The following is a 25,681-nucleotide window of genomic DNA, read 5'->3' as shown; positions in this document are numbered from 1 at the left end:
TCGCCTTTAAATTCTATTTCAAAAGTGAATACTTATTATCGTGTTGTAAAGTCATCAGGTTTCCTAGAAGCAGGAGACGTGAAAAATATGTAATGCCCTCGCCGGGATTCAAACCTCACTCGAATACTCCCTGAGTGTGCTACCGTTATCTCACGAAGGCATGCAGAAAGGACGGAAAAGTTACCTTATATAAGTATAAAGGATTTTAAGGGTGACTGGGGATTAGGGGACCCAATCGCCAAATCCTGGTGGTGAAGAATCATCATGAACCACTCTTTTTCAATTCGGTTGCCACTGTAGAAACATTAGGAATTTTGATGCAGGAGACTGATCTCCCCGGGGGTTAACTCAGAAGAATTCCTGGGAAGTACTGGCTTGAATCTGTACTTAGGCAGTCTCAACGACGGGAGTATATTAGTTAACTTCCCAGGACTAGAGCCCTAGTTCATTCTAAGGCATGTTCAGGCTTGGCAGAGACCAAACTGGTACTGTCGTGTCAGTTCGTTTGGCTGTTGTGGAACTATATCGGATATCATCGACATAGTCAGCGAAAGTTTGGCCCTCAGAGTCCCAGTGGTAGGGACTGAAAGTGTGGACGAGGCACCAAAACGAAAATTCCAAGCCAATGGAGTGGTGCCCGGAGGCAGAGAAGTCACAGAGTTCTTTTTCGTATTAAGTACTTACAACTGTTTTTCTAACTTGTCCAAGGCTTTGTATAAAGCTGGATATGGACTGTAGGGTATGCACCGCCGTTGAAGAGGTTTCAGAAGCTTGGATGTATAATCACGTATGGGAGGTCCTGGAGGTCCTCGGGACGGAGGTCCTCGTTTTTGCGTTGACAGGTAATGGAGGACGGTGACACCTAGTTTCTAACAAAGGTAAGCAGGTATATGTCCCACGCTTTCCACTATCTTGAACCGGCAGCTTCTTCGAGTTCCAGAAGGCCTGCCTGATACAGGAGACATGAAAAATGAGCAACGTCTTCGCCAGGACTCGAACCCAGACCTCTCGAATACGCGCCTTATGTGCTAACTATACACCACGAAGGAAGGAGGTAGAAAACACCTTATAGTTCAAACTTCAAAAATAATCTTAGTTTCGATAAAGTGGGGTACAGTCCCCAAACATTTGCATATATTCGAGCATTTAATCTATTCTAAATTAGAAATTCTTAGCACAGAAACGTAAAAAGAAATGTTGAGTCTCACTAACTAAGTGTATGTGGAAGTTTAATGCAACTCCTTTTTATTCGATTTTCTGCTATACGTTATGAATGAGAGCAGGGAATGTAATCGTGCTTTATAAAATAATCAATGAGTAATACATTCAATTTCATGGAGTGCTAAATTTTATGCCTAACAAAATGTTCTGTAAATTACTGTAAAATTCAAAATGTTTAAAAAGCTCATTTCAGTATAATCAGATAGGTATACTTTAATTACACAAAAAATTTCAAGCGTGTATCTACAGCAGATTTTGAGAAAAGGTACATCGAAAATGGCCAATTTAACATTGTCGGTATAGAGGTAGCTGATACTCCTTAATCGATGCAAAATGCCAAAACGAAATTAATAGTCGTTCTGGGAAAATTACAGCTTTGGACTAATAAATACACTAAAATAAAAATGAATGTGTATATATCAGAAATATTACTTAATCGAAGGCAAACATTACTCATTGAAGATAATTTAAATATAATCACAGATAATTAAGGATTCCTATCCAGCGGATTCTCGATTATCCGCGTGCGGATTATCCGGTTTTATCGGTGCGTGGTCCTGTGCGCGAGAGTGTTTAAAAAACACACAGGCACAAATTTGAGCGCGGAGCAATATTTTCTTTCTCCTTCAAATAGCAATGATTTATGTTGAAACACTACTGGACTTCGTCGACGAAAGGGGCTTCGAATAAAACAATAGCATTTGGAAAAATATGCAGTGAAATCTGACAGATATTTAAACGTTCTCAAAAACAATGTCATTAGTGAATTAAAAAATAAATGCATGGAATATGTACAAAAATTGATAACTTGAGTTATCCTTATTTTGCAGTTATCCGTGAGCTCCTTCAATGACATTAGCCTGGATAACAGACAGTACACTCTATTTTCTCTTCCTTTTCATGTATGCAAAACACATGCTTGAAAAAACTGAATAACATACTTTTGAGAAATGAGAAACAAGGTGTCAGAAAGTCAGATATTTGTGTTTTATTAAGTTTTAGCGCTTGAATATAAATCCTTCGCCCCCCTCAATGTATGAGATTACATTTACACCAAAGATTTCAAAAAATAACTGTGTACTTCTCGTTACGTGCAAAACCACCGTCTTCCTCTCTTCCGCGTAGCTGCACCTGAAATGATGTCGCTTCGTGCTCCGGTAACACATAAATGCTGCATATGAATAGCATAGTGTGATCACGTGCTTAAAACCTGTGGGATTGTAAAGAAGGATGGGTTGATCCCATGTGGATAAGGATATAGCGTAAAAAACGTGTCTTTAAATCCTTTTATTTCTTACTTAATTATGCTGTTTTATGTTTGTTTCAAATTTAAAAAAAATCTGAAAGGTTTCATATTTTATATTACGCCTAAACGGGCGTTTATTTAACGTTTTCTGTGTTAACTTTATTTATTAAATATCTTGCTCCTCGCACTTAAAATATAAAATTCAATTCAATATCATAAAATAATTTTAAAACATATCTTTAGAAATTCCGATACACAGTCTCGCGCGCTGGAGATAAAAATTATTTTTGTTTAGTCCAATGGAGCAGTTTGCCCAAAAGGACTACTAATTTCGTTTTGGAATTTTGCTTCGATTCATTATAAACGGCGAAACACATTTTAAATGGTTGGCACCAACAATTAGAGCCCAGTTTTATATTTGAAGAAATCAAATAACGAGTAATCTGCATAAATGTATATCTGTTTCTCGCAGTGTGGTAAAGCAACGGTACCTAGAGCCATCAAATTTTGAATAACGTAATCCTCCTCCAAATATGGGCTTCTGGAAGCCCGAATTTGGAATTTGGAATTTGTTTTATTATGTATTTCATATTTTGTAACACTTTAACGAATTTGTGATTAACAAACTCAAGGATTTCAAGGCGAGCGATGGCAACGTTGTATAGAAGAAAAAAAAATATTTCCAGCGCGCCAGACTGTGTATCGGAAATTCTAAAGAAAAACTCATTTTCTTTATTTATCGCAAAATCATTTTGCGATATTGTTCTTGAACTGAATTTTATATTTTAAGTGCGAAGAACATGATATTTAATAAATAAAAGCAACACAAAAAACGTTAAAAAAACTCACCTTTGGGCGTAATCAGATTTTTTTTAATTTTATTTATTTATTTTTTTAAATTTTTCCTTCCGTATAGTGTTGCCGTTGTTCGCTTTGATATTGTTGAGTTTGTTAATCAAAAATTTATTAACCTTTTATTAACGTGTTAAAATATGAATTAGATAATAAAACAAATTCGAAGTTTGGGCTTCCGGATGCCCATATTCCAGTGGAGGGCTCCGTTACTCAACATTTGTTGTCCCTGGGTACCGATGCTTTTTCACCGTGCGAGAAACATACATTCATACAGATTCTCCATTATTTAATTTCTTTAAATATAATGCAGGGCTCTAATATTTGGTGGCCAAAACGAAATTTAATGGTCCTTCTGAGCTAATTATAAGTACAGATATTTTAGTTCGTAGATAAAAATAATACCGATTATTGATATTTTATAAGACTATTGCTCTAGTGTTAAAAAAATAAAACTCTACTCAAAAAATGTTTTTAGGCTTCGTAGATCATTTTTGTATTTCTTTGTTTGAACGTAAAATTGCAAAACTATCAAAATATCAAAACAGTATATTTCTTTTTTTGTAAAATTTAAAAAAACATGTGGTGAGTGACTTGCAGTCTATATATTAATACAGAATTTTACAGCTATGAAGCCTCTCTTGTTTGTCAACGTAAATTAGATGAGAACTTTGGAAGATATAAGCGACTTTTGGCTATGTCTTGGAATTACAATGGGGACTTGGAAATGGTGTAAAATTCCCTTTTATTAAATCAGTAGATTAACATAAGGTACTGCTCGTGCTTTGGCGTAACTCAAAAGTAAAGAACTTAACTAGCAAATTGTAGGTTAACCCAAAGGCTACACATACAGAATGCTCGCAAGTTTGCGCGGACATAACATGGGCGTGACAAGGCTAAAGGCGAGAATAACGCACCGAATCAGATAAACTGCTATCGAGAGATTCGACTAGCAACGTAACCTTCAGCAGGAGGAACACGCTCTGATTCTACAGTCTAAAACCTAAATAATACCTTTTTTCTACCTCGTTTGAATGTACGCGAACTAGAAATTAGCATTCTGGCAGGAAAACGAAAGCAAGAAAGATAATTAACATAATTAACATAAAATAACTGGTCAGTAAAACTAAATAGATTCTTACAAAAGCTTCTTATATAGCATTTATTGGTTTGTATTTTAAACACAGATGATAACGGATACAAATTACAAATTTTGCAGTTTGCTATTTATAGACTGACCAGAGTGTGATTTTCTTTTTGCAGTTTACTATTTATAGTCTTAACAGAGTGTGATTTTCTTTTTTCCAATTTGCTATATTTACAGAGTTTCATTTCCTTTTTTCTATTTGCGATTTATAGACTTACAGAGTTTGATTTCCTTTTTTCTATTTGCGATTTATAGACTTACAGAGTTTGATTTCCTTTTTGCAATTTGCTATTTATAGTCTTACAGAGCTTGATTTTCTTTGGGAGTAGACACTAGTATCAAGCTCCAAACAGACGTTAAGCGAATTATCAACGGGTCTGAAACGAGCTACGATGTCTTGAAAAGTTTATAACAAATATTTTTATTTAATTTAACTTAAAATGTACTTTTATTTAATGGAAACTTAAAATTAAACTTACTTTCTATTTAATGGAACACAAACGCACTTTTTGTGATCATGAGGTCGAACACTACTTGTGGTGATGCTACTTAAAATAACAGTCATTTTAAAATTTAAAAATTTAACCTAGTAGTCAGATATTTACACAATTTAATTTAAATCTAAGTTGGCTCAGAACATATCACGAACGTAACAATTTAAATAACGACAGCTATAACGCAAAGCCGAATATTTATAATTTTATCAGAGCTGACAAAACAAAGTAACGTGGCCTCGAGTGGCAGAAACACCCTCTGTTTCACAATCAAAAAATCTCAGCTTAAATACTCTCTGGCTGATTCATATTTCTGGCAAAGAAAAGGAAAGTAGAATTTATAGCAGCGTTTCCCAAACTTTTTTGACCGCGGCCCGGTACGAGACTTTAAATTTTTTCGTGACCCACCTTTAAAAAAAACACTTATTTACAAAACAAATTTTATTTTTTAATAAAAATTAAAATTCAAGTTGTTTGTTTGTTTATTTCATACACAAAAATTGCAAAATAATTATATAACACAAACATAAGTAATTAAAGACAATCCATTATCTTCATTTAAAACTTAAAGTAAATTTTGTTTTACATATTTTGACCTTAGTGCGAAGGATAATGTTGTTTTTCATCACATAGTAATTTCAAATTAGGACTTAATGATGTTAATTTTATTCTCAAATTAGGTTCGAATTCCAATCTGTTTCGAAGTACAGCAAGATTGAGAACGCAGTTTCACGCGTATAAGTGGTGACAAAAGGCATTAAAAATTGTATCGCTTTTTCGCTTACGCTTGGATACTCCTTTTGACAGCGCAATCAAAAATTAATTAGTGGTACAGTTTCAAACACTTTTTTAAGATCGGGTCGCATGAAATTTCAATTAAATTATCAACTTCTTGTCCACTAAGATTAAGCATTTCTTCCTTTTCAATATCGACATAAAAAGGATCTTTAATCCACATATTATTTGAAGGAATAGCCGGAAAGTAGTCTTTAAAACTATTTATTAGCTCCGAAAGATGTTCTTGAATTGAAACTGATAGTGTTTGAAGATGTAAATCTTCTTCATCGTAGGCCCACCAGCGGCCGAGCGGTAAAGTCGCTGAACACTGGTAGTTCGGTCCGAGGTTCGAATCCCGCGAACGGGCTGGCTGCATGGGCGTTTTCGTGGTTTTCCCCATGTGTAACGTGTATACGAGCCAGTTTCCCTTAGAAAGTCCTCAACGAAAGGCATTCCTCCCCTTAGGCAGATAGCCCTCGCGTGCTTTGCCATAATTAAATACACCACACCATCTTCATCGTAGTTTGAATGGGTTTCAATAAATTTATGTAATGTTTCAAAAGATTTAAAATTTACTTCTGAAAGTCGTTGTTTCCACTTAGTCATTTTTTTTAATTATTGCAGCGAATTTTTCCGATATTTTGAAAATATTTAAACCAAAGCCTTGCAAATTTAAATTCAATTCATTGACTGTAGCAAATATGCCGCACAAATAAGCTACTTTCATTAACCACTCGAAATCGTGGAATCTATCCTTAAATGGAAAAATAGCATCTTTTTTAGATGGGTGGGTTTTCATTCAGAAATACCAAGGTTTCGTCTTTTAGCTCAAAACGCTTCCTTTAAAACGTTTTCCTAAAAAGTCTGCTATTTAATGGACGAGACTTAATGTAGTTAACAAACTTGACACATTGTTCCAAAGTCATGTTTAAATTTAAAGGCATTAGTTTCACCGCCAACGCTTGTTTATGAATACTACAGTGCACCCATACACAATTAATTGATAATTCTTCAATTTGTCTAAACAAACCTTTATGACAGCCTACCATTGCACGTGCTCCGTCGCTACTTAGCCCAACACACTTCATCCAATCGATACCGTGACTATTGACAAAATCATTGGTAGCCTTAAAAATTTCATCTGAGGTCGTTCTTGTCGGTAGCCTTTTACAAAACAAAAAATTTTCTTGTATGGTGTCTTCGTCAATATATCTTATAAAACACATTAGATTTGCATTATCCTCGATATCTGTGCTTTCATCTATTTGCAAAGATAAAACCTGCTCTTTTTTACTGGAGCAACTAGTTCTTCTAAATGTTTCGCGCAATCATCAATTCCCCATTTAACTGTATTATTTGATAATGGTATCGCCGAAAATAAAACTTTTTCCTTAATTCCGTATAAATTATTTGCGACAATTTTCAAAGCGGGAAGTAATAATTTTTCTCCAGCACTATGAGGTTACCCAGTTTCAAGTATTAATTTGGAAATTTCAAAAACATTCACGATTATTTCAGGCTGATAGAATTTCTATAGCTCCTCGGAAGGAAAATAATTTTTTTCTACATACTTTTAATAATAGCGTATTTCCAAAATGAGCTAAAACAGTTCAGAAATTGTTCTGACTGTCCCAGATATAAAACTGGCAAGACTCAAAATGTCAATATGAAATAATGCATCGATTCTAAGACGTCTCATCTTCTACGCCATGAATCCATCGATTTATCCTGATTATGTCAAAGTGAAGTTTTTATTTGACTGGTGAGGTAAGAGTCTATTTTTCATTTTTTAGCAGCAATCAATTCATTTTTCTTATCAGTAAAAAAGTTAGTTGGCTCATCATAGTACTCAGAATGGAGTGTGTTTAAATGCCGTTTCAACTTTGACGATTTCATACTTTCATTTCAAAGTTGACCATTGCAAATAACACATAACGGCAAATTATTTTGACTACCGCCTGCAATGAACCCAAAGCGTAAATATTCGGTCACAATAGTTGCGAGTCCAAGTAGCTTTACGCTTGTTATTTTTTGCGCTGTATATCTGCTTTAGGTGCTTCAGACACAGTTTCTTCACGATCATGAGGTTTAGCTTTGCTCGTGCTTGGTTGATCATCATCATTTAAATCTGTAGATTTCTTTATTAAGCATTTATCCGTTTTAAAAAAGGTTGAAAGCTTTAATAAAAAGCATTTGTTTATTAATGATTTATAAGTATTTTTATTACTTACCAATATGAAGTTGCTATTAATAATAAGTAATAATAATTATTGTCAAATAAAATACGTAACAAAAATTCAAACATAACCTTGTTTTGATACACGTGAGTTTACGGCGCTTGTACCGGAGAAGGCATTGAATGACGAATCGAAATCAGCCAATCAGAGCATCCGAATTTAAACGCTCCGGTAGGAAACGGTGGTAAAGGGTTGCCACCTGCAGTACTTGAAAAAGTTTCGAAAAATATTAAATTTAGAGCAAAATGCTATAGATATTTTGTGTTTTTACAATTTTTGCCACGACCCAGCTGAATTTTTCTGCGACCCGGTGCCGAGTCGCGACCCACACTTTGGGAATCGTTGAGTTATAGTAAAGGCTGAAGATATAAATAACTGGTGGATGTAGAATAATTGTAACATTATAGACTATTGGAAACCTATTTTGTTTGTGACACTTGTAAAAAATGTCTCATTTAAAGTAATTAATTTAAGCTGTACTGAGAGTGCATTTCTGTAATCTGAAGAAGAAAGATACATCTTGCTTGTCTTTTACAATAATAATTCTTCCAAGTTTTGAAAAGACCGAAACATTCACGATTATTTCAGGCTGATAGAATTTCTATAGCTCCTCGGAAGGAAAATAATTTTTTTCTACATACTTTTAATAATAGCGTATTTCCAAAATGAGCTAAAACAGTTCAGAAATTGTTCTGACTGTCCCAGATATAAAACTGGCAAGACTCAAAATGTCAATATGAAATAATGCATCGATTCTAAGACGTCTCATCTTCTACGCCATGAATCCATCGATTTATCCTGATTATGCACAATGATATGGTCAAAAATAAGTATTAGAATTAAAGATCCTTTTTTTTAAACATTAAATATACCTAGTTGACACCACTAAGTTTTTAAAATGTGTATCCAACTACCTAACCAAGCACAATTCTTGTATGAATACCACAGTACAGTTCTTGTTTGCACAAAGGTACAAACAAAATTATGTTTGAATGTCTTCTATGCAGCGAATTTCATCCTCTCTACGGTTACATTCCGCATAAGTGATGTTAATTCACTGAGCAACTTTAACAATTCCGCCAACTTTGCGCATAATTTATATACGAAGCTGCCATGTCTGAGTTTGTTCACGACATTAGCATATTGACTGTGAAATTTTCATTGGTCAGTACAAAACTCTTAGTCGAACAAGTGGATTATTATCTACTCCATTCTGTTTAATAATACTGAAACGGAAATATTCAATTTAATTAAGAATTCAGATTAGGTATCATTATTAAAGTTATTTAGTTCATCAAGTTATTTAGTTGAACGTTCAAATTCAATTCATTAGTTATTCGGGGATTCTTGCAACTAAATTTTTGTTCTTCTTATGATTATGGATAAATCAGTTAAAATGCTAATTGCAACATCGATATAAAAAGAAGGAGTTAAACACATATATATGTATACGCACCGAAATGTATAATTTTTACTATGTGCTTCGTACGTGCCCCGTGAGAAGAATTTATAAGAGAAACTGGAGCGTATCAATGTTACACTAAGGGAAACTACGAAAACGACCCTGCAACGAGCCTTTTTGCAAGATTCCAACCTCAGACCATCTACCAGTATTAAGCGTCTTTACCGCTCGGCTGCTGGTGGACCTCATTCTCTTAAGAACCGCAAAACCTCAATCCGTTATCTGTCAGCATTTACAAAAGAATTCATTCAGGATGACCCATTTTAAAATTTATAACTGTGTCACATGTGTATAGATATAGTGTTGCATGTACTTAATATGTACCTTTATAATGTATGTACCAGACAACTTTCTTCTTAAATAAAAATATCGATCACATTGTAATAGGTTTGATAATTTTAACAAAAATCTGACTGCTTAATAAATGTAACTATCTCTTGTTAAATATGCTATACAATACTAATTCAGAAGTCAAACAACAAAAATCAGCGTTATATTTTCAAATTTTCACAGGACTAGTTTCGATGGTTTTACCGAAACACCATCTTCAGCTGCAAAAGCGCAAATGAACGAGATAGGACATAATGATTAGATAAGAATGACTGGACAGAAAATCAGCTAGTGGCGCCATCTGTTGATAAAACCAGAACTAAAACATAATTTCTTTAAAGGCCGAAGGCAAAGATGGATTGGAATTATGATCGTTAACTAGAAGACAAAGATTTTTTTGAATGTGAAATGCCTCTAGAAAATCCAGTTCTCCAATGGAGAATGTTTTTTGAATAATTTTGGCAGCAGAAAAATTGAAAGTGTGATTTTCGGACCAACAATGTTGGGCAACAGAAGTTGTTCGACTTCTGAATTAGTATTTGTTCGGCGTGTTATTGTGTCTTAATTATATTATACAGTATTTATTAGTTACATTTTAGTCATTGCATGTCCAGCAAATAATTTTCTTCTTATTTTCATTTGTTCATTTTTGAAACATCACTTTATTTTTGTAGTTTTAGTCCTGTGTCATGAAATTTTATGCCACCAAAGTAATCACTGATATTGTTTTTTAATTCCAGTGTCAAAATTACTGATTTAATCATAACTGTAATAATTTTTCGATAGAAACGAGACTTATGACCAACATTATACAGAAGAAAAAATGCATTGTAGAGAAGTAATGACAGATTACTTACAAAAAGCTAGCTTTTTAACCAGATGAATTATTGTTAGAAAATAGGAATTCTGAAACGTCATAGCAATCATGCATACAAAACGTACAGACGGTAATTGTGCATAATATTTTTGAATCGTATGCACTGCGACAAAAAAGGGGGAAGTTCTATATCTTCTTTCTACTGGCCCGATTGACGAAATCCAACTTTCGTTTTTCATGTCTCGAAAGCGCGACATAGGATATATATTAGATTTCTATATAGCCTTGTTCTAATATAGGTATTTTGGCATATAATCGGACTTTTTCTGAAATGAAATGCCAATTTTTTCCCATATTTCAATTCTACGACGCAAATTATACCAAACTGCCAAGTTTTCTAAAAATCGCACGAGTAGTTTTTAAAAAATTTACTCTCAACATTTTAGCTCTTCAATGTTAATCGAATTTCATATAGATTTATTAATATCTCTTTTTTTAATAAACTTACTTGATTCCTTCTTCCAGAATTCAAAATTTAGGTTTAATCCAAATATAATTCGCATATCTTTTATGATTTATTTTTAAAATTTATATTTTTAAATATTTTTTATACATTTTTCGAAAACAAAATTGAATTATGACCTATAAAATTTTTATCATCATCTTAAAGTATATGTATTTCTAAGCATACCTGTTAGAGTTTAGTTTAAAAGTTAGAGTTTCTTAATTCAAAATTTCCTAAGATACGTGAATTTACATTTTGGCACGTTTTGGAATTTGGCGTATTTATTATAGGCGATAATAACGAAAATGTCATTTACGAACTTTGTTAAAAATTATTTGAAAAAATGAACGCTGACTTTTTCCGCTCGTCTACAATTAAAAAAGAAAAAGAAAATACGTTGCTATAAATTAAGAAGTTTGCCTAGTAATTTATTCTTGGCAAAAGCTGGAAAAAATATGCCAAGATAAAATTTTGAATTTCTCCGTACATTTCTCACCAAAACTTTTAGAATTTAATATTTAGGCATAATTTGAGTCGTAGAATCAAAATGGGAAAAAACATTAGCATGTCATTTCAGAAAAAGTCCGATTTTGTGTCAAAATACATACGTTGGAATGATGCTATATATAAATCTAATATATGACCTAAGTCGCGCTTTTGAGACATGAAAAACGCTATTTGAATTTCGTCAGTCGGCACAGTAGTAGTGGGAAATATAGAACTGTGCCCCCTTTTTTTTCTCGCAGTGTACAATTTTTGGCTTATTTTCAGGAAGATGCGCAATAAAATCTACAGAGGGGTATAAAATCATTAAAATCACACATGTAATTAACTTCAATAGCAGAGAAACTGTTGGAAATTCGCAGACTAAAAGTAGTTACTTGTGTATATATTTGCATATGTACGTACTTATATATCTAAGACTTTACACACACACATGTATATATATATATATATACATGTAGGGTACTTGAAAGCTTTAAATAAATAAAACGTAAAGTTCATAAACATAATTTTTCATTCATTATCTGATAGTCTGCATGCCGCCAAATAGTAGCAAACAGAATGAACACCGCCGAACAATTCGTCTTTAAATTTACAATTCCGCCACGAGAGAACCAATACAACTTTTAAAAAAAAATATCAGAGATTACGCAATTATACTATAAAAGTTTCTATCCCAGTCTTTCTATGACGGCATCCATAACATTCCCAGAATGTTCAGTACAAAATTAGTTATTTATTACCGTCTATTATATAATTCAGATATTCGCAAACATGTCTGCTCTGTTGTACTGATCTCATTTGTACCGATTCCCTTTCCTTGAAGACAGTAAAGTGTGTTTCTTCTTCTAATAATATAACCGTAGAGATCCAAGGACAAGTTAAAACCGTGAAAGATAAAAAACCTTTCGGTTGCCTTTGCTGTTATTTGTGGATATACATATATTGTTAGGAATGAATGGGTCGATTTTCTTACGAAGATGCCACCAAGCGCGAAATTGACATTTTTATCGATATCCCTAAATCCTTTTATAAGAATCTCAATGTAGGTATTGTGGAGTCGTGGGATTAAGAATACACAAGTTGAGATAAACGGAGCTTAACTAAGATACTTTCCCCTTCCATCAAAATGAGATTGTCCCGTAATAATGTTTTTACAATTTATATAATGACTAAACTCCTTATGGGCAATAGAAACTCTAAAAGTTAACTGAGCAAATTTAAATTGGGTCCAGAGATTTCTTGTGATTACAGCGTCGGTGACAAGGAAAATGTTGAACATATGCTTCTTTCGTGTTCTCAATTTGACAGTGAAAGAAAGATCTTAAAACTGGCCCTTAAAAATATTAATATTAACTTGCCTCCAGGTTTTCAGCAGTTTATTTCTGAAAGACGTGCTTGTGACTATTTTTTGTAAAGTCACTGTAATTTATTGTAATGCTTCATAATTTTTTGAAAAGGTTTTTTTTATTGTTTGGGAGGAGTCGGCAGTGGAGTTGTAATCAAGGGGAATGGTACCCTACTATGTACGTGGAAAGGGCACTTAAGGCCTAAGCACTCCGTCTTTCGGTAGTGGTGGCCATTGACAGGCCATAGCAGCCACAGAAGACTATAATGGGGAAAAATATTATATTTTTATAGACAGCCTCTTAGTAATTAATGCGATCCGAAATTCATTCCATCCTGCCCCACACGTAGAGGATATACAATGCATGCTCCGTGAAAATAAGCACCACAAGCATATTCATATATCCTTTAAAGAAGCCCACGCCGGCCACAAGAAATACGGATGAGCTTGCAAAAGAGGCCGCACGCAAAAGAGATGCTCAAATCGCGCCCACCTTATTTCCGAAATCCCATTTCAAAAGAGGTATCCTGACACTGCACTACAACATTGGCAGGATGAATGGGAGGAAATTCTCCAGGGAAGAAGAGCCATGGTCTTTTACAGCAGAGATTCACCCAATGCCTCATTTCAGCTCCACTCATAACCCGATTCGTCACAAGCCACCGTCGTTTTCAGGAATACTTCTGGAAAAGAGGATTTGTTTCCTCTAACCTCTATGTGTGCGGCGAGGCTGGATCCCCAGACCATTACATAACATTTGTCCACTCACAGAGAAGTGGCACATGCGGTTGTCAGACTCTGATGTCCCATTTAAGCAATTCTTTATCAAGCAGGTGGCAATTCTTAAGAAATTTAAAAAAATGATAGGAAAGCTAGAGACATAAGGACCTATGTCACTTTGGATTAGTGTGCTCTTGTGTATTGATTATATATTTGTATTCTCTTTATGTATTCAGTATCTGCATATCTTTGAAATGTCGGGATAAGTATTTAGTATCTATGTGCTATCAAGTACCTGCATTAGTTTCTAATATCAGTGTAGGAAAGTGTAATCTGTATAGCATAATGTCCGCATTAGTACGTAGTAATTGTGTAGTATGAAGAAATGCATTTAGTATTTGCGTTTCTTCGTAATGTCTGCATTTATATTTAGTATATGTGTAACTTAATGTTTATGTAAAAATATGTAAAAAATTGTGTATAATGTATAGTTTAATGTCCGCATAAGCATATGAAGCATCTTAATAAACACCCGATAGCCTGATCATATGAAGCCTTTTGTGGGTGCTGCATTAACACTTAAAGGAACCGGACAATACCCGATTTGTCTAAGTAAGCCACCCGGGTGTCCGGACTCGCTGTTGCATTGTGTTTCATACTTACTTCTGTAAGCCGCATGTGGTACACGAGGAATTAATTGCTTGTGGTACATGAGGAATTGTTTATGTTTTTAATTAAAAAATATAAAATGAATTTTAAACGTGTTATTCAATTTAATTTATTTTTAATTATTACTTTCACTTGTTGCTGCTTTTAGAGCGCAACGGGATTAGATTTTGAACTGGTTTTTACTTTGTGTTTATTCATGTATATATATATACATAATTTATTGCTGTGTGTAGTTGAAAATATTTAATGGAATGCATTGTCTTAAGTTTGAGCAAGTGGATTGATAAACTAAATATGTACGAATTTATAAAAGTTAAATTAAAAATATATAATTAATATAAAACATTAAAAAACTATAACACATGAAAGGAAACTACACTTTTTAAATGTGAAACAAAAGATTAAAGTCATTTACCAGAGTACCAAAACAAACAACAAGTTCCATGCAACTCGGTAAACTTCCTTATGTACAATGGCACCTTAATTTATAAATGGCATATGACTCATTGCGTTAACAGAAACTCTCTTTGAAGGCATGTAATGTTCTGGCAAAAATAGATTAACATTATTTTTGCATATTTCTAACTTTTCTAAAACAAACTGAAATCGTAAAAGCTTCTATATAATAATACATTTCCTTATATACGTTTATCACCTAGTTTAGTTTTTTTATTTATTTATAGGATTTATTTAACTCTTATTTTGAATTATTAAATTTTATAATAATAAGCAATTTTATTGAGGAAAATGCTAAATATTTCATTTTATTTTAAGACTTTTAGAAATCACCCACTAAAATGTCTTATAATGTAGAAAGCTATAACCGTTTGTCTCCTTGATACTAATGAATAGTTTGAACATGAAAATATTTATGAGAAAGAAAAGCAGCTGTTTTCTCTTCTAGCCTTTTACAAGACGTTCTGGCTCATTCATATATATTATTAAAGGTCTTTTTTTTTTAAGAATAATATTGAACACTTCCGTTTTCTTAAATGAATTAAGTGTCCCTTTTTATGCAAAAATGATGCTTCAAAATTTGTATTCTCTCTAAAATAAAACCAAAAAATATTTTCTACATGAAATTTGTTAAAACTGCTTTATGATACTCACCGAATTCCAAGGTACGAACCGTAGCCTCTTCAGACGGTGGACCAGCTCCTCTACTGTTGTAAGCCTGAACAACGATACTGTATTCTGTATAGCGATTTAGGTCTCCAATCTCAAAATGCTGATGCAATCCCTGTCTAAAATCTACAGGTTTAAACGTGTACGGCTCAGGACTTCTTTGCATTTTGTAACCAACATAAAAGCCATCGATACTGTTTGCTTCTTCGGACGGAGTCTGTAGAAAATAAATGTAATACTTTATAACATGCTATAATGAAAACTACATAATATAGATTGCGTAATATAGGAAATTACGCTTGTGAGCTTTACTATATTTAAATAATCCAAATCCGAAGCCTTTCTATAATATACAATAAATATTTTGCATGAGACATGGAAGCATTTAAGTCCCCCGGAGCATGTAATTTTAATAAGCAAAGACATTTCAATAATTTTCCCATTATTATAACTACGCAGACTTAGCGTAAGATAAGATAAGTTATTGGGCATTCCACGTTCAGTCAGACTAAACGACATTACGTGCCCGCTCAATCAGACCCAGGTGTTCAAGCCCTGTCCTCGTACATTAGAGAGGATCGTCAACCGCCGCACCATCAGCCCCTGTCCTCGTTACCTTGGAGAGGATTGACGTCGTCGTCATTTGGCGAAACTGGTCGTCAGTTTGCTACCTACTAGTCATACGGACTTCCTCTCGCCCAAGAACATTACCCAGAAAACTCGTGTCGCCATCCCGGGCGCGTAATGGCAGACCGCACATTGAGTTGAACAGTATTAAACGAATGTCGCATGCCATAACTTACTAAGCCAGCTAAATCATAGACCGAGATATGTGTTTCTGCAGATATTCAGAACTTCCGGAACTACGAATACATTCACAGTTACAAAATATGTAAAATATTGTGAAATATATTTCTTTTAAATGCTTGGAATATTCGGAAAAATATCTAAATTCAAAGAAATAGTAAAATACGTTTCACTTGCAGATTCTTTGTTATTTATTTGATTATAACACCATTAATAACAATGATAACCCCCCAGAATAAAAAATATATTGTTTATGTACTGAAGTCTTGGTTTGTTTCCCTTGACAAGTCAATTAATCTATCATCAATGACAATAGCTACTTTTTAAATACTTTTAATTTTGGTACTTAAAATGTTTGCATTTCAAAATAATATTTCTATGCAGCTTTTAAATAATTTTTAATGCAACAGAAATCTAAATAACATATTTTCCACTGCAGTGGAATTCTAAATAACTTCAAATTCTGACTAAAATTCATTCCAATAATTCATCGCTTTAAATTTCAGTCCCTTGCAGATGATACAGGAAAAACCTTTTCTAATAATATATTTCTAATTCTACCAGGAATTATTGATAAATAACCCGATGAAAAAATTGATGCAGGCATAGATGGAGGAGATGTAAATAATTATTACGAAATAATGTGAAGCAGTGTTTGCATTCAAAATGTAAAATGTTATACTTATGAAATTCTGCACTTCACTTTGGAACTGTACGAATTTTCGCTCAGAAAAAGACTGAAATTTAGGATATATTAGTTGAAAATTTATTCATTACACTTTTAAGGAATAAAAACAATTCAGAATTTACCATACGTTCCATTCGTACATACGTAAAGAAACACGGACATACGTAAAAAATATAGCAAGTGTTTCCAAATAACATTGATGAAATTTTACAATTCCTTAATGCTGTTTATTTAATTCTTTTAAATAAGAAATAAAAGCGCGAATATACGTTAACAAACTAAGCGGGAAAATCCAGTTTACATTACTGAGAATTATAACATGTAAACAAATTACATCTAAATAACGAATTATTAAGCACAATATATGGTAACAATTATTAAATGCACTGTTAAACAAATTAAAATGACAAATATATTAGAAAAATAAACAAGTGCAATCGGTATGAACGTTAAAATAACTAATAAACAAAGTTCCACAACATTGAAGTTGTACACATCACTCGACCACACTCGACAGCCATGGTGATCACGAATAAGCTAGCGTAGGGTTGCTTTTAGTCGCCAGTATTTCTTCCCGCGTCAAAGGTACACCATTAAGCATGCGCAGTAAGCGAAATTCGCTTAACACTGTTCAACTCAATGTGCGGTCTGCCATTACGCATCCCGGGCTATTAGAACCTTAAGCTCTAGGACGTGCCAGACCCACGGGCCGACCGATAAGCAATCTTTCTGGGGCCTTTAGAATCACTAGGTTTATTATTTGTATACGCCCATGGAAACTGTCTAGGTACAGATCGAAGGCAGTAGCTTCGCAGAGTTCTCTACCTCGATCCCCGGGGGGGGGAACTTAGCGTACGTGTACGCTTATCATCGTTTAATATCTTTTGAGGATCTATATCAAAAATTTAATACTTATTGACAATCGCAGCCGTTGCATACAGGAAACAAAGCTGGCCCTGCTTTAGAACTGCTCAATTAAGAAGATATTTTTTGGGTAAGATGGAGCGCATCCCTATCTTGCATGAGATATGGTAGATTTCTTTTAATCGAATGTACGGTAAAATTCGCTAGATAAAAGCAAGTTCATAAAGATTTCTCTTTTCTTCGATTCCTAGATTTAACGATTACGTACATGGCTTCGCAGATATCACAGATTTATGGTTTTAGCTTCAAACAGGCTGTAAAGTAATTAGGATTTTTGAAGTAGGAAACACGCAAAATGAGTAATGCCCTCGCCGGGAATCCAACCTGGACCTCTTGAATACGTTCCGAGTATGCTAACGTTACACCACGAAGGCATGAAACAGGAGGAAGAAAATATTTATATATACACCCTTTTAAAGGGCGACTGGGGATTAGAAGACCCAATAACCAAATCCTGGTGGTGAACAATCATCATCCACCACCTTTTAGTTCGGGCACTACTGTAGAGTCATTAGGTTATTTTAGGCAAGAGATGTGAAAAATGTGCAATGCCCTCGCCGGGTCTCGAACCTGGACCACTCGAATACACGCCGAGTGAGCTACCATTACGAGTGTGCTACCATTACCAGAAAGAAAGGAGAAAGTGCCTTATCTACTTCGCCTTTTAAATGCGACTGGGGATTAGAGGATCTAGTCGCAAAATCCTGGTGGTGAAGAATTATCATCCACCACCTTTTAGTTCGGGCGTCACTGTAGAGATTTTAGCGTTTTTTTTAAAGCAGGATTTGTGAAAAATGCGCAATGCCCTCGCCGGACGCTAACCTGGACCTCTCGAATATGCGCCAAGTGTGCTACCATTACACCACGTAGGCATGCAGAAAGAAGGAAGAATTTATCTCATACTGCTGCCCTTCCGGAGTCACTACAAGATAAGAAACATCTGAAATTCTTACAACTATGCCATGATAGCTGTGATCAATCTATTCCTGGATTACTTTCGCCTCGAGCAAAAATTACCGTGTTCGATCTATTACCAACTTTCTTTCGCGATAGGTGACAGTTATGAAAATATGAACATTTGTTAGATCAGAATTTTGTAAACTTCTGTAAATTTGATTTAATGGGGCAATACGTACGACTTTAAAACTTAATGACATTAATTTTATTATTTGAGGGAAAATGTTCATGACACAAAGTCTTGAAATAGCTTGTACTAGAATGTTGCCAGCAACTAACTGAATTTACGTTTACTCGGATTTACAATACACGGTGTAACCTGCAAATTCGGGGAGAGTAAGATTATAAATTTCTTAGTAATGTAACATAGCAGTATAAAATTTTATCACAGATTTTCCGAAGTTAAACGTGGCATGCAAATTTCAATCGTTAACACCATGTATTCTTTTCTCGAATCTTTGAGTTATCCAGCCTTTAAATTCCATCCCACGTTCATAAAAGCTATTTGGGAAAGCAAAGAGGAAGTACAGGTTGGCTGTTTATGATACCGCTAGTAAACTTCGTTGGGGAATTTAGTGCTTGACAGTTTCGATTGGACCATTTCATCTTTTATTAATTTCAGTAACTCCTTGGAAACTTCAATTTGACACTGTTGCTCATGAGTCCAATGAAAGTGTTTCCAGAAAAATCATGAAACCATATGGAGACTGAAGAGAGAATTTCGAGGTATTTGTTTAAAAGTTAGAAATATTTTCGTAATAACCATGTTTGTTTCAAATCTAATTACATCCTATGTCAATCCTGATATATAGTTGAATTATTAGCCCAACGGGGTGTTAGCCCAGAAGGGTTATTAGTCTCAAAATTACATCTTCCATTGAATCACTAAAAGCGTTGTATCACTTTTCAAACTTTTACTACCAAATTTTATCCCCCTGTATTATATTTGAAGAAATTAAATAATTAAGAATCTGCATGAAAGTATGTTATGTTTCGCACATTGTTAAAAAGCAAGGGTACCTAGAGCCATCAAATTTTGAATAACGCAGTCCTCCACCCGAATACGAGTACCTGGGATCCCCCGAATTTAGAATTTTTTTATTGTCTATTTCGTAGCTTGTAAAATTTTAACGAATTTTTGATTAACAGACTCAACGAATTCAAAGAGAGCAATGGGAACACTGTACGGAAAAAAATAATATTATTTTCAGCGCGCGAAATTCTAAAGACATGCTGATTTTAAAATATATATTAGCCAATATATATATATTATTAGCCAAATATATACCAAATATATATATTAATATATATATATATATGTTTGTAAATTGTGCACTTTTCGCTTTAAAAATGTTTGAATTATGTTCTTCTTAGCTTCTGGTTAAGGTTTTTATGCCTTTAGTAATATGCATGGAATATATTTAGGATAACAACAATTTAAATGTTGTTTAAGTACCGCCAAGCCTAATTAATTTTGCCATGGCGGCTATGTTTGTTTACATATGAAACAGCAGAATAGTAGATTTGTTGCCAATATAGAGAAAGTAAGCTTCGAAATAACAAAGATAGCGCCTTCCTTTATTATTGCGAATTAAATTATGCTTAATCCATTCTGGAATTTATTCGAGGAAATAAGTGTTTAAGATTTACTTCATAATTTTCAATACAGATATTTTGAGTTTTTATGTACTTTTGCCTTGTCGCGAAGTGAAAACTAAATTAATTGAATGAAAAATACTGAATCGTCTGTGAAAACCATTTTTTATTTGTTGTTGTTTGCTCAATTACTTTTATACATCGTTTTAGATGTATTATAGTATTTGAATAGAATATGTGGAAACGATTAGATAATTCTTAAGATGATATAAAATTTGTGCATTCTGAATTAAAAAAATGAATTAAATGTAACGCTGTTAAGTGAACATAGGACCAGAGTATCGCTATGGTAAACAAATATAGTGAATTTTAAAGAGTGAATTTATTCTGTTGTGGTTTATGCGCTATCAACGAAATAAATTTAATTCAATCCAATAAGTTTAAATGAAATGCAAGAAAAAATGCATATAATTTTAGGTTTCAACCTTTTACTTCATTATTTTGATTTTGCAGCTTCAGCGCAGATTCGTCTCTTAACATTTTACGTTACTGCTATAATTATAACTATGCTGTAGAGCATATATTTGTTTAATGACAGGGCACGTGACATATATATATATATATATAACAATTGGAATCTGCTCTCTCTCTCTCTCTCTCTATATATATATATTCTATGATGTATTTTGTTTGTATATTTTTCTAAATGGATGGAAATATATATGTGAATATATATAGCTTTTCTCCGAAAACCTTTCAACTGAACTGCTTTTCCAATTATGAATAATTATAAAAATAAATTCGTGAAATAATTCAAAAGTTCGAAAGCAGAAAGATTTCAAGTATTTTGAAACAAAAATATAAGGTCATTAAAATATTTTAAGTAATAATAATAATGAATGTGAAAAGTAAAATTTATTTCGTTTTTAATAAAACAATTTTTAATCAGTCATCAAGATATAACTTGCTCCTACATAACCTTAAAAAATAATAGTGCATAAAAAATTAGAACGGTAAAAAATTAGAACATTCCATATAAGAAACCACAGAAGCAACTGGGGAAATTAAAACAACTTATCAAATTAATAGCTGTGAAACCTGAGAAATGACGAAACTGCTCAATGACTATTACAAAACAAAAATAATTAAATTTGAATGAAAAAAAAATAAATTACAAAAGAATTAAATTCACCTAAAAATGAGAAAAAATGATTTAAGATAATTGTTTGCATATATAAAATATTTCCAATTTGAAAAAAAAAATGTGTATTAAAAACGTCTGAATTTATGAAATAATATGAAAGGCAATTTGCTCAATTTTGGGGTAAAATAATTATTTGAATTATAAAACAAATAAATAATAATAAAAAAATAAAGGTTTCAGATTTTAAATTACGTCCAAATGGGCGCTTTTTTAACGTTTTGTGTTTTACCTTTATTTATTAAATATCCTATTCTTAAACCATAAATTTCAGTTCAACAGCAATGTCGCAAAATAATTTTAAAATGAGCCTATCTTTAGAATTTCCGATGCACAGTTCCGCGCGCTGGAGATAAAAAGGTTTGTTTTTCCCCGTAGAGTGTTGCCGTTGCTCCCTTTTAAACAGTGGAATTTGTTAATCAAAATTCGTTAAAATTTTACAAAATATTTATTCCACAATAAAACAAATTCCAAATTTCAAATTTCGGCTTTCAGATACCCATATTCGCAGTAGGATTATATCATTCAAAATTGGATGGCTTTAGGTACCATTGTTTTATCACAATGCGAGAAACATACATACATTAAGCAGATTTTCATTATTTAGTTTCTTCAAATATAATGCAGGGTTCTAACATTTGGTGGCAACAATTTGAAAAGTGATACGCCGTTTATAGTGGTTCGACGCAAAATCGCAAAACGAAAACAATAGTCCTTCAGGGACAAAGCCCCTTTGGACTAATAACACATTTTGAAATTAGTATGAGAAAAGTAATGGTAACTCTGCATGAATAATCGTTCTTAAAATGCTTCGAACAGTATTCAGGAAGATGAAATTATCCAGTGTGATAACATAAAACAGGATTTGTTAGTAAGAAACGAGTTGAAATGTAGGACTGTAGCCAGTTAAAATGGAAATTAAAACATTTTAACTGAAACATTTTAACAAATAAATATAGCCTGCAAAAATAAAATAACTGAAGACTGTAAAAACACTAAATAAATTAAGTAAGTAAATTAAATTGTTTTATTATGAAAAATTTAAATGTATCAGATTTAAAGTAAATAATATTTACTAACTACCCGCTGGTTTTAAAAATGCACATTCAATTTATGCACTTTGCCATTAATAAACTGTCATAGCTACTATAGTCCGTTAATCCTCTAATTTTTCAATTAAATCTAATATACTCAATCGTGTCTTCGTTCATCTGCCGATTACATAGCGCGGGTCTTGTCAATGGCTCTGAAGGATGCAGGTTTGTGTCTCTGCTACAGATTATCCGTATGTCCCTTTGTAAAGTAATCATTAATTTAAATTAAAACTGAATTTCTTGTCTCTGATATTAAATTTTTAGCATACGTGTCAGATTTTCCGCCATGTTCTTCATTGAATAAGAGGGATTTCAAAATATAGGTAAATACCTTTTGCATATAATATTCACTTCAGATTCTTATGCGCTTGTCTAAACTTTTGTACTCAAATTTCTGATTTTAAAAATTTGAAGCGGTCTTTATAATAAATGGTATAAGATGCCAAAAATGTTACACAAAATAAAAAACTGTGAAAGCTTTCTGATTCTACGTTACACGCAAACGAGCGTTTTTTAACGTTATGTGTGTTACTTTATTTATTAAATATCATGTTCTTCATACCTGAACCACATAAAACTCAGTTCAACAGCAATACCACAAAATATTTTAAAACAACATATCTTTAGAATTTCCGATAGACCGTCTCGCGCACTGGCGATAAAATATTTTTTTTCCCCGTAGAGTGTTACTATTGCTCGCTTTGAAATCCTTGAGTTTGTTAGTAAAAAATTCGTTAAAATTTTACAAAATGTGAAATAAGTAATAAAACAAATTAAAAATTGATGGCTCTAGATACCGTCGTTTATTCACAACGCAAGAAACATAGTCACATACGTGCAGATTCTTCATTACTTAATTTCTTTAAAATAATTCAGGCTCGATAATATTTGGTGGCAAAAATCTGAAAAGCATTTCAGTCTTTTACAGTGATTCAATGCAAAATCTCGTTTGAAGAATAGTAGCCCTTATAATGTAATGCTTCTTTGGAATAATAAAAGTTAAAATATGCAATGAAATATCTTTAACAAAAAGATTATTTAAACGATAAAAAATTATATGTTTCTTAGAATGACAAAGTATTTGAATAAATTACTAGCTAAAAATGGTACTCCTTTTTACTTCATTGTAATCGCGAAAAGTTTCAGGCAGCATATTTCAACGAAAATATCCATTTTGATCGCTATCGAATGCAATTTAACGATGCTTTTGCGTGATATCTGTACGTAAGAACAGAATAAAAGACTCATTTTCTCAAAAAAATTATAAAACTGCTTTAAAATTAATTCTGAAGAGAATTTTTCCTGGCGTCTGTACGAACGTATGTACGTACGTGCGTACGTATCTCGCATAACTCAAAAACGAGTAGCCTCAGAACGATAAAATTTTGTATATAGGACTGCTATAACATGTAGATGTGCACCTCGTATTTTTGTTGCAATCGACCGCACCAAACCTATATAAATATATTTATATATATATCCACTCTGTTACCCGGCTCAGTGATCTCAGTTTCTTTACTCTTATATGTTTGTAAATTGTACATTTTTTGCTTTAAAAATGATTGAATTATGTTGTTTTTATCTTCCGGTTAAGGTTTTTATGCCCTTTAGTAAATCTGTATGCAATATTTTTAGAATTATCAACAATTTTAAAGTTGTTTAAGTGCCGCTAAGCCTAATAATGTTTTTGATGGCGGCCATTGCTTGTTACGTTTGAAACAGCAGACTAGTGGATTTGTTGCCAATCTGAAGAAACTTAGCTTCGCAACAACAAAGATAACGCCTTCATTTATTATTGCCAATTAAATCATGTTTAATCCTTTCTGGAATTTTCTCGAGGAGATAAGTGTTTAAGATTTATTTCGTAATTTTTAATATAGTTATTTTGAGTTTTTATGTATTTTTGCCTTGTCTCGAAGTGATAACGGAATTAATTGAATGCGAAATACTCAATCGTCTGTGAAAAAATTTTCTTTTTTGCTTTGTTTGCTTAATTTCCTTTATATATCGTTCTAGCTTTATTATAGTATTTGAATAGAACATGTGGCAACGATTAGATAATTCTTTAAATGATATAAATTTTGTGCATTCTGAATTATAATATGAACGAAATATAATACTGTTAAGTGAATCTAGCGCCAGAGTGTCGCTAGGGTATGGTAAACAAATACCGTGAATTTTAAGGAATGCATTTATTCTATCGTGGTTTATGCGCTGTCGGCGAAGTAGATTTAATTCAATCGAATAAAAGTTTAAATGAAATGCAAGAGAAAATGCGTATAATTTAATATTCCGTACAAGGAAGTCATGTGGTGTACACATCATACAGTGTCTCACAAAAGTGATGGGACACTTGTGCTTTACAAAAAGAAACTGTAGTAAAATAAATTAAGAAAACATGTAAAAATTTCTTGTGTGTGCGTTTCATACTTAAATTTAATAACAATTATTACATAACATACATTTTCTCAAAATATTAAAATATTAATTTAACAAAAATATAATTGTTTAGAACGGAGCAAAAAATGGCTCACTTAAGTGATGAGACACTTACTTTTCCATCAAATATTTATCCAAAAATTTTACTTTTTAAAAGGTTTTAATATTTTGTTGGATTTCCTTTTACTTTTAAAACATGATTTTATCTTCTTGGAATGGATTCGACTAATTTTTTTTGTGATTTCTGGAGTGATTTTACCCCATTCTTCTTGAAGCACCGATTTTAATTGTAGTTTTGAAGAAATGGTGTGTTTGCGAATTCTTGATTCCAATTCTTGCCAAATACTCCCTATAGGATTTAAGTCTGGAGATTGTGATAGTGTTTTTATTATTTCAGGATAGTTATACAGCAGCCAGAGCCTAACGTTCAAAGCAATGTGCTTGGGGTCATTGTCCTGGTAGAATTTAAAATCGTTATGAAGGTTCAATTTTCGTGCTGAAGATTTCAAATTTTGATTTAA

At 32.9% G+C, this 25,681-nt stretch overlaps 1 protein-coding gene across 2 annotated transcripts in view; it reads right to left on the bottom strand.

Annotated features, from left to right (window-relative positions):
- The window catches only part of LOC118197677 (cell adhesion molecule Dscam1-like), a 952,054-nt gene that overhangs the window by 179,899 nt on the left and 746,474 nt on the right, over positions 1-25,681 (bottom strand). For both annotated transcript variants that reach the window (XR_015042957.1, XM_085823340.1), the window contains exon 17: positions 15,440-15,671. Coding sequence is in view for 1 of the 2 variants with exons in the window: in XM_085823340.1 (XP_085679466.1) it covers positions 15,440-15,671 (232 nt within the window). In the remaining variant the exon portion in view is untranslated. The remainder of the gene's footprint in view (positions 1-15,439; positions 15,672-25,681) is intronic.

This window comes from Stegodyphus dumicola, chromosome 9, assembly GCF_044657685.1.
Source record: "Stegodyphus dumicola isolate Sdum_Otavi_A_Nest chromosome 9, ASM4465768v1".
NCBI classification, from domain to species: domain Eukaryota; kingdom Metazoa; phylum Arthropoda; class Arachnida; order Araneae; family Eresidae; genus Stegodyphus; species Stegodyphus dumicola.
This window is presented reverse-complemented; position numbering and strand designations above follow the sequence as displayed.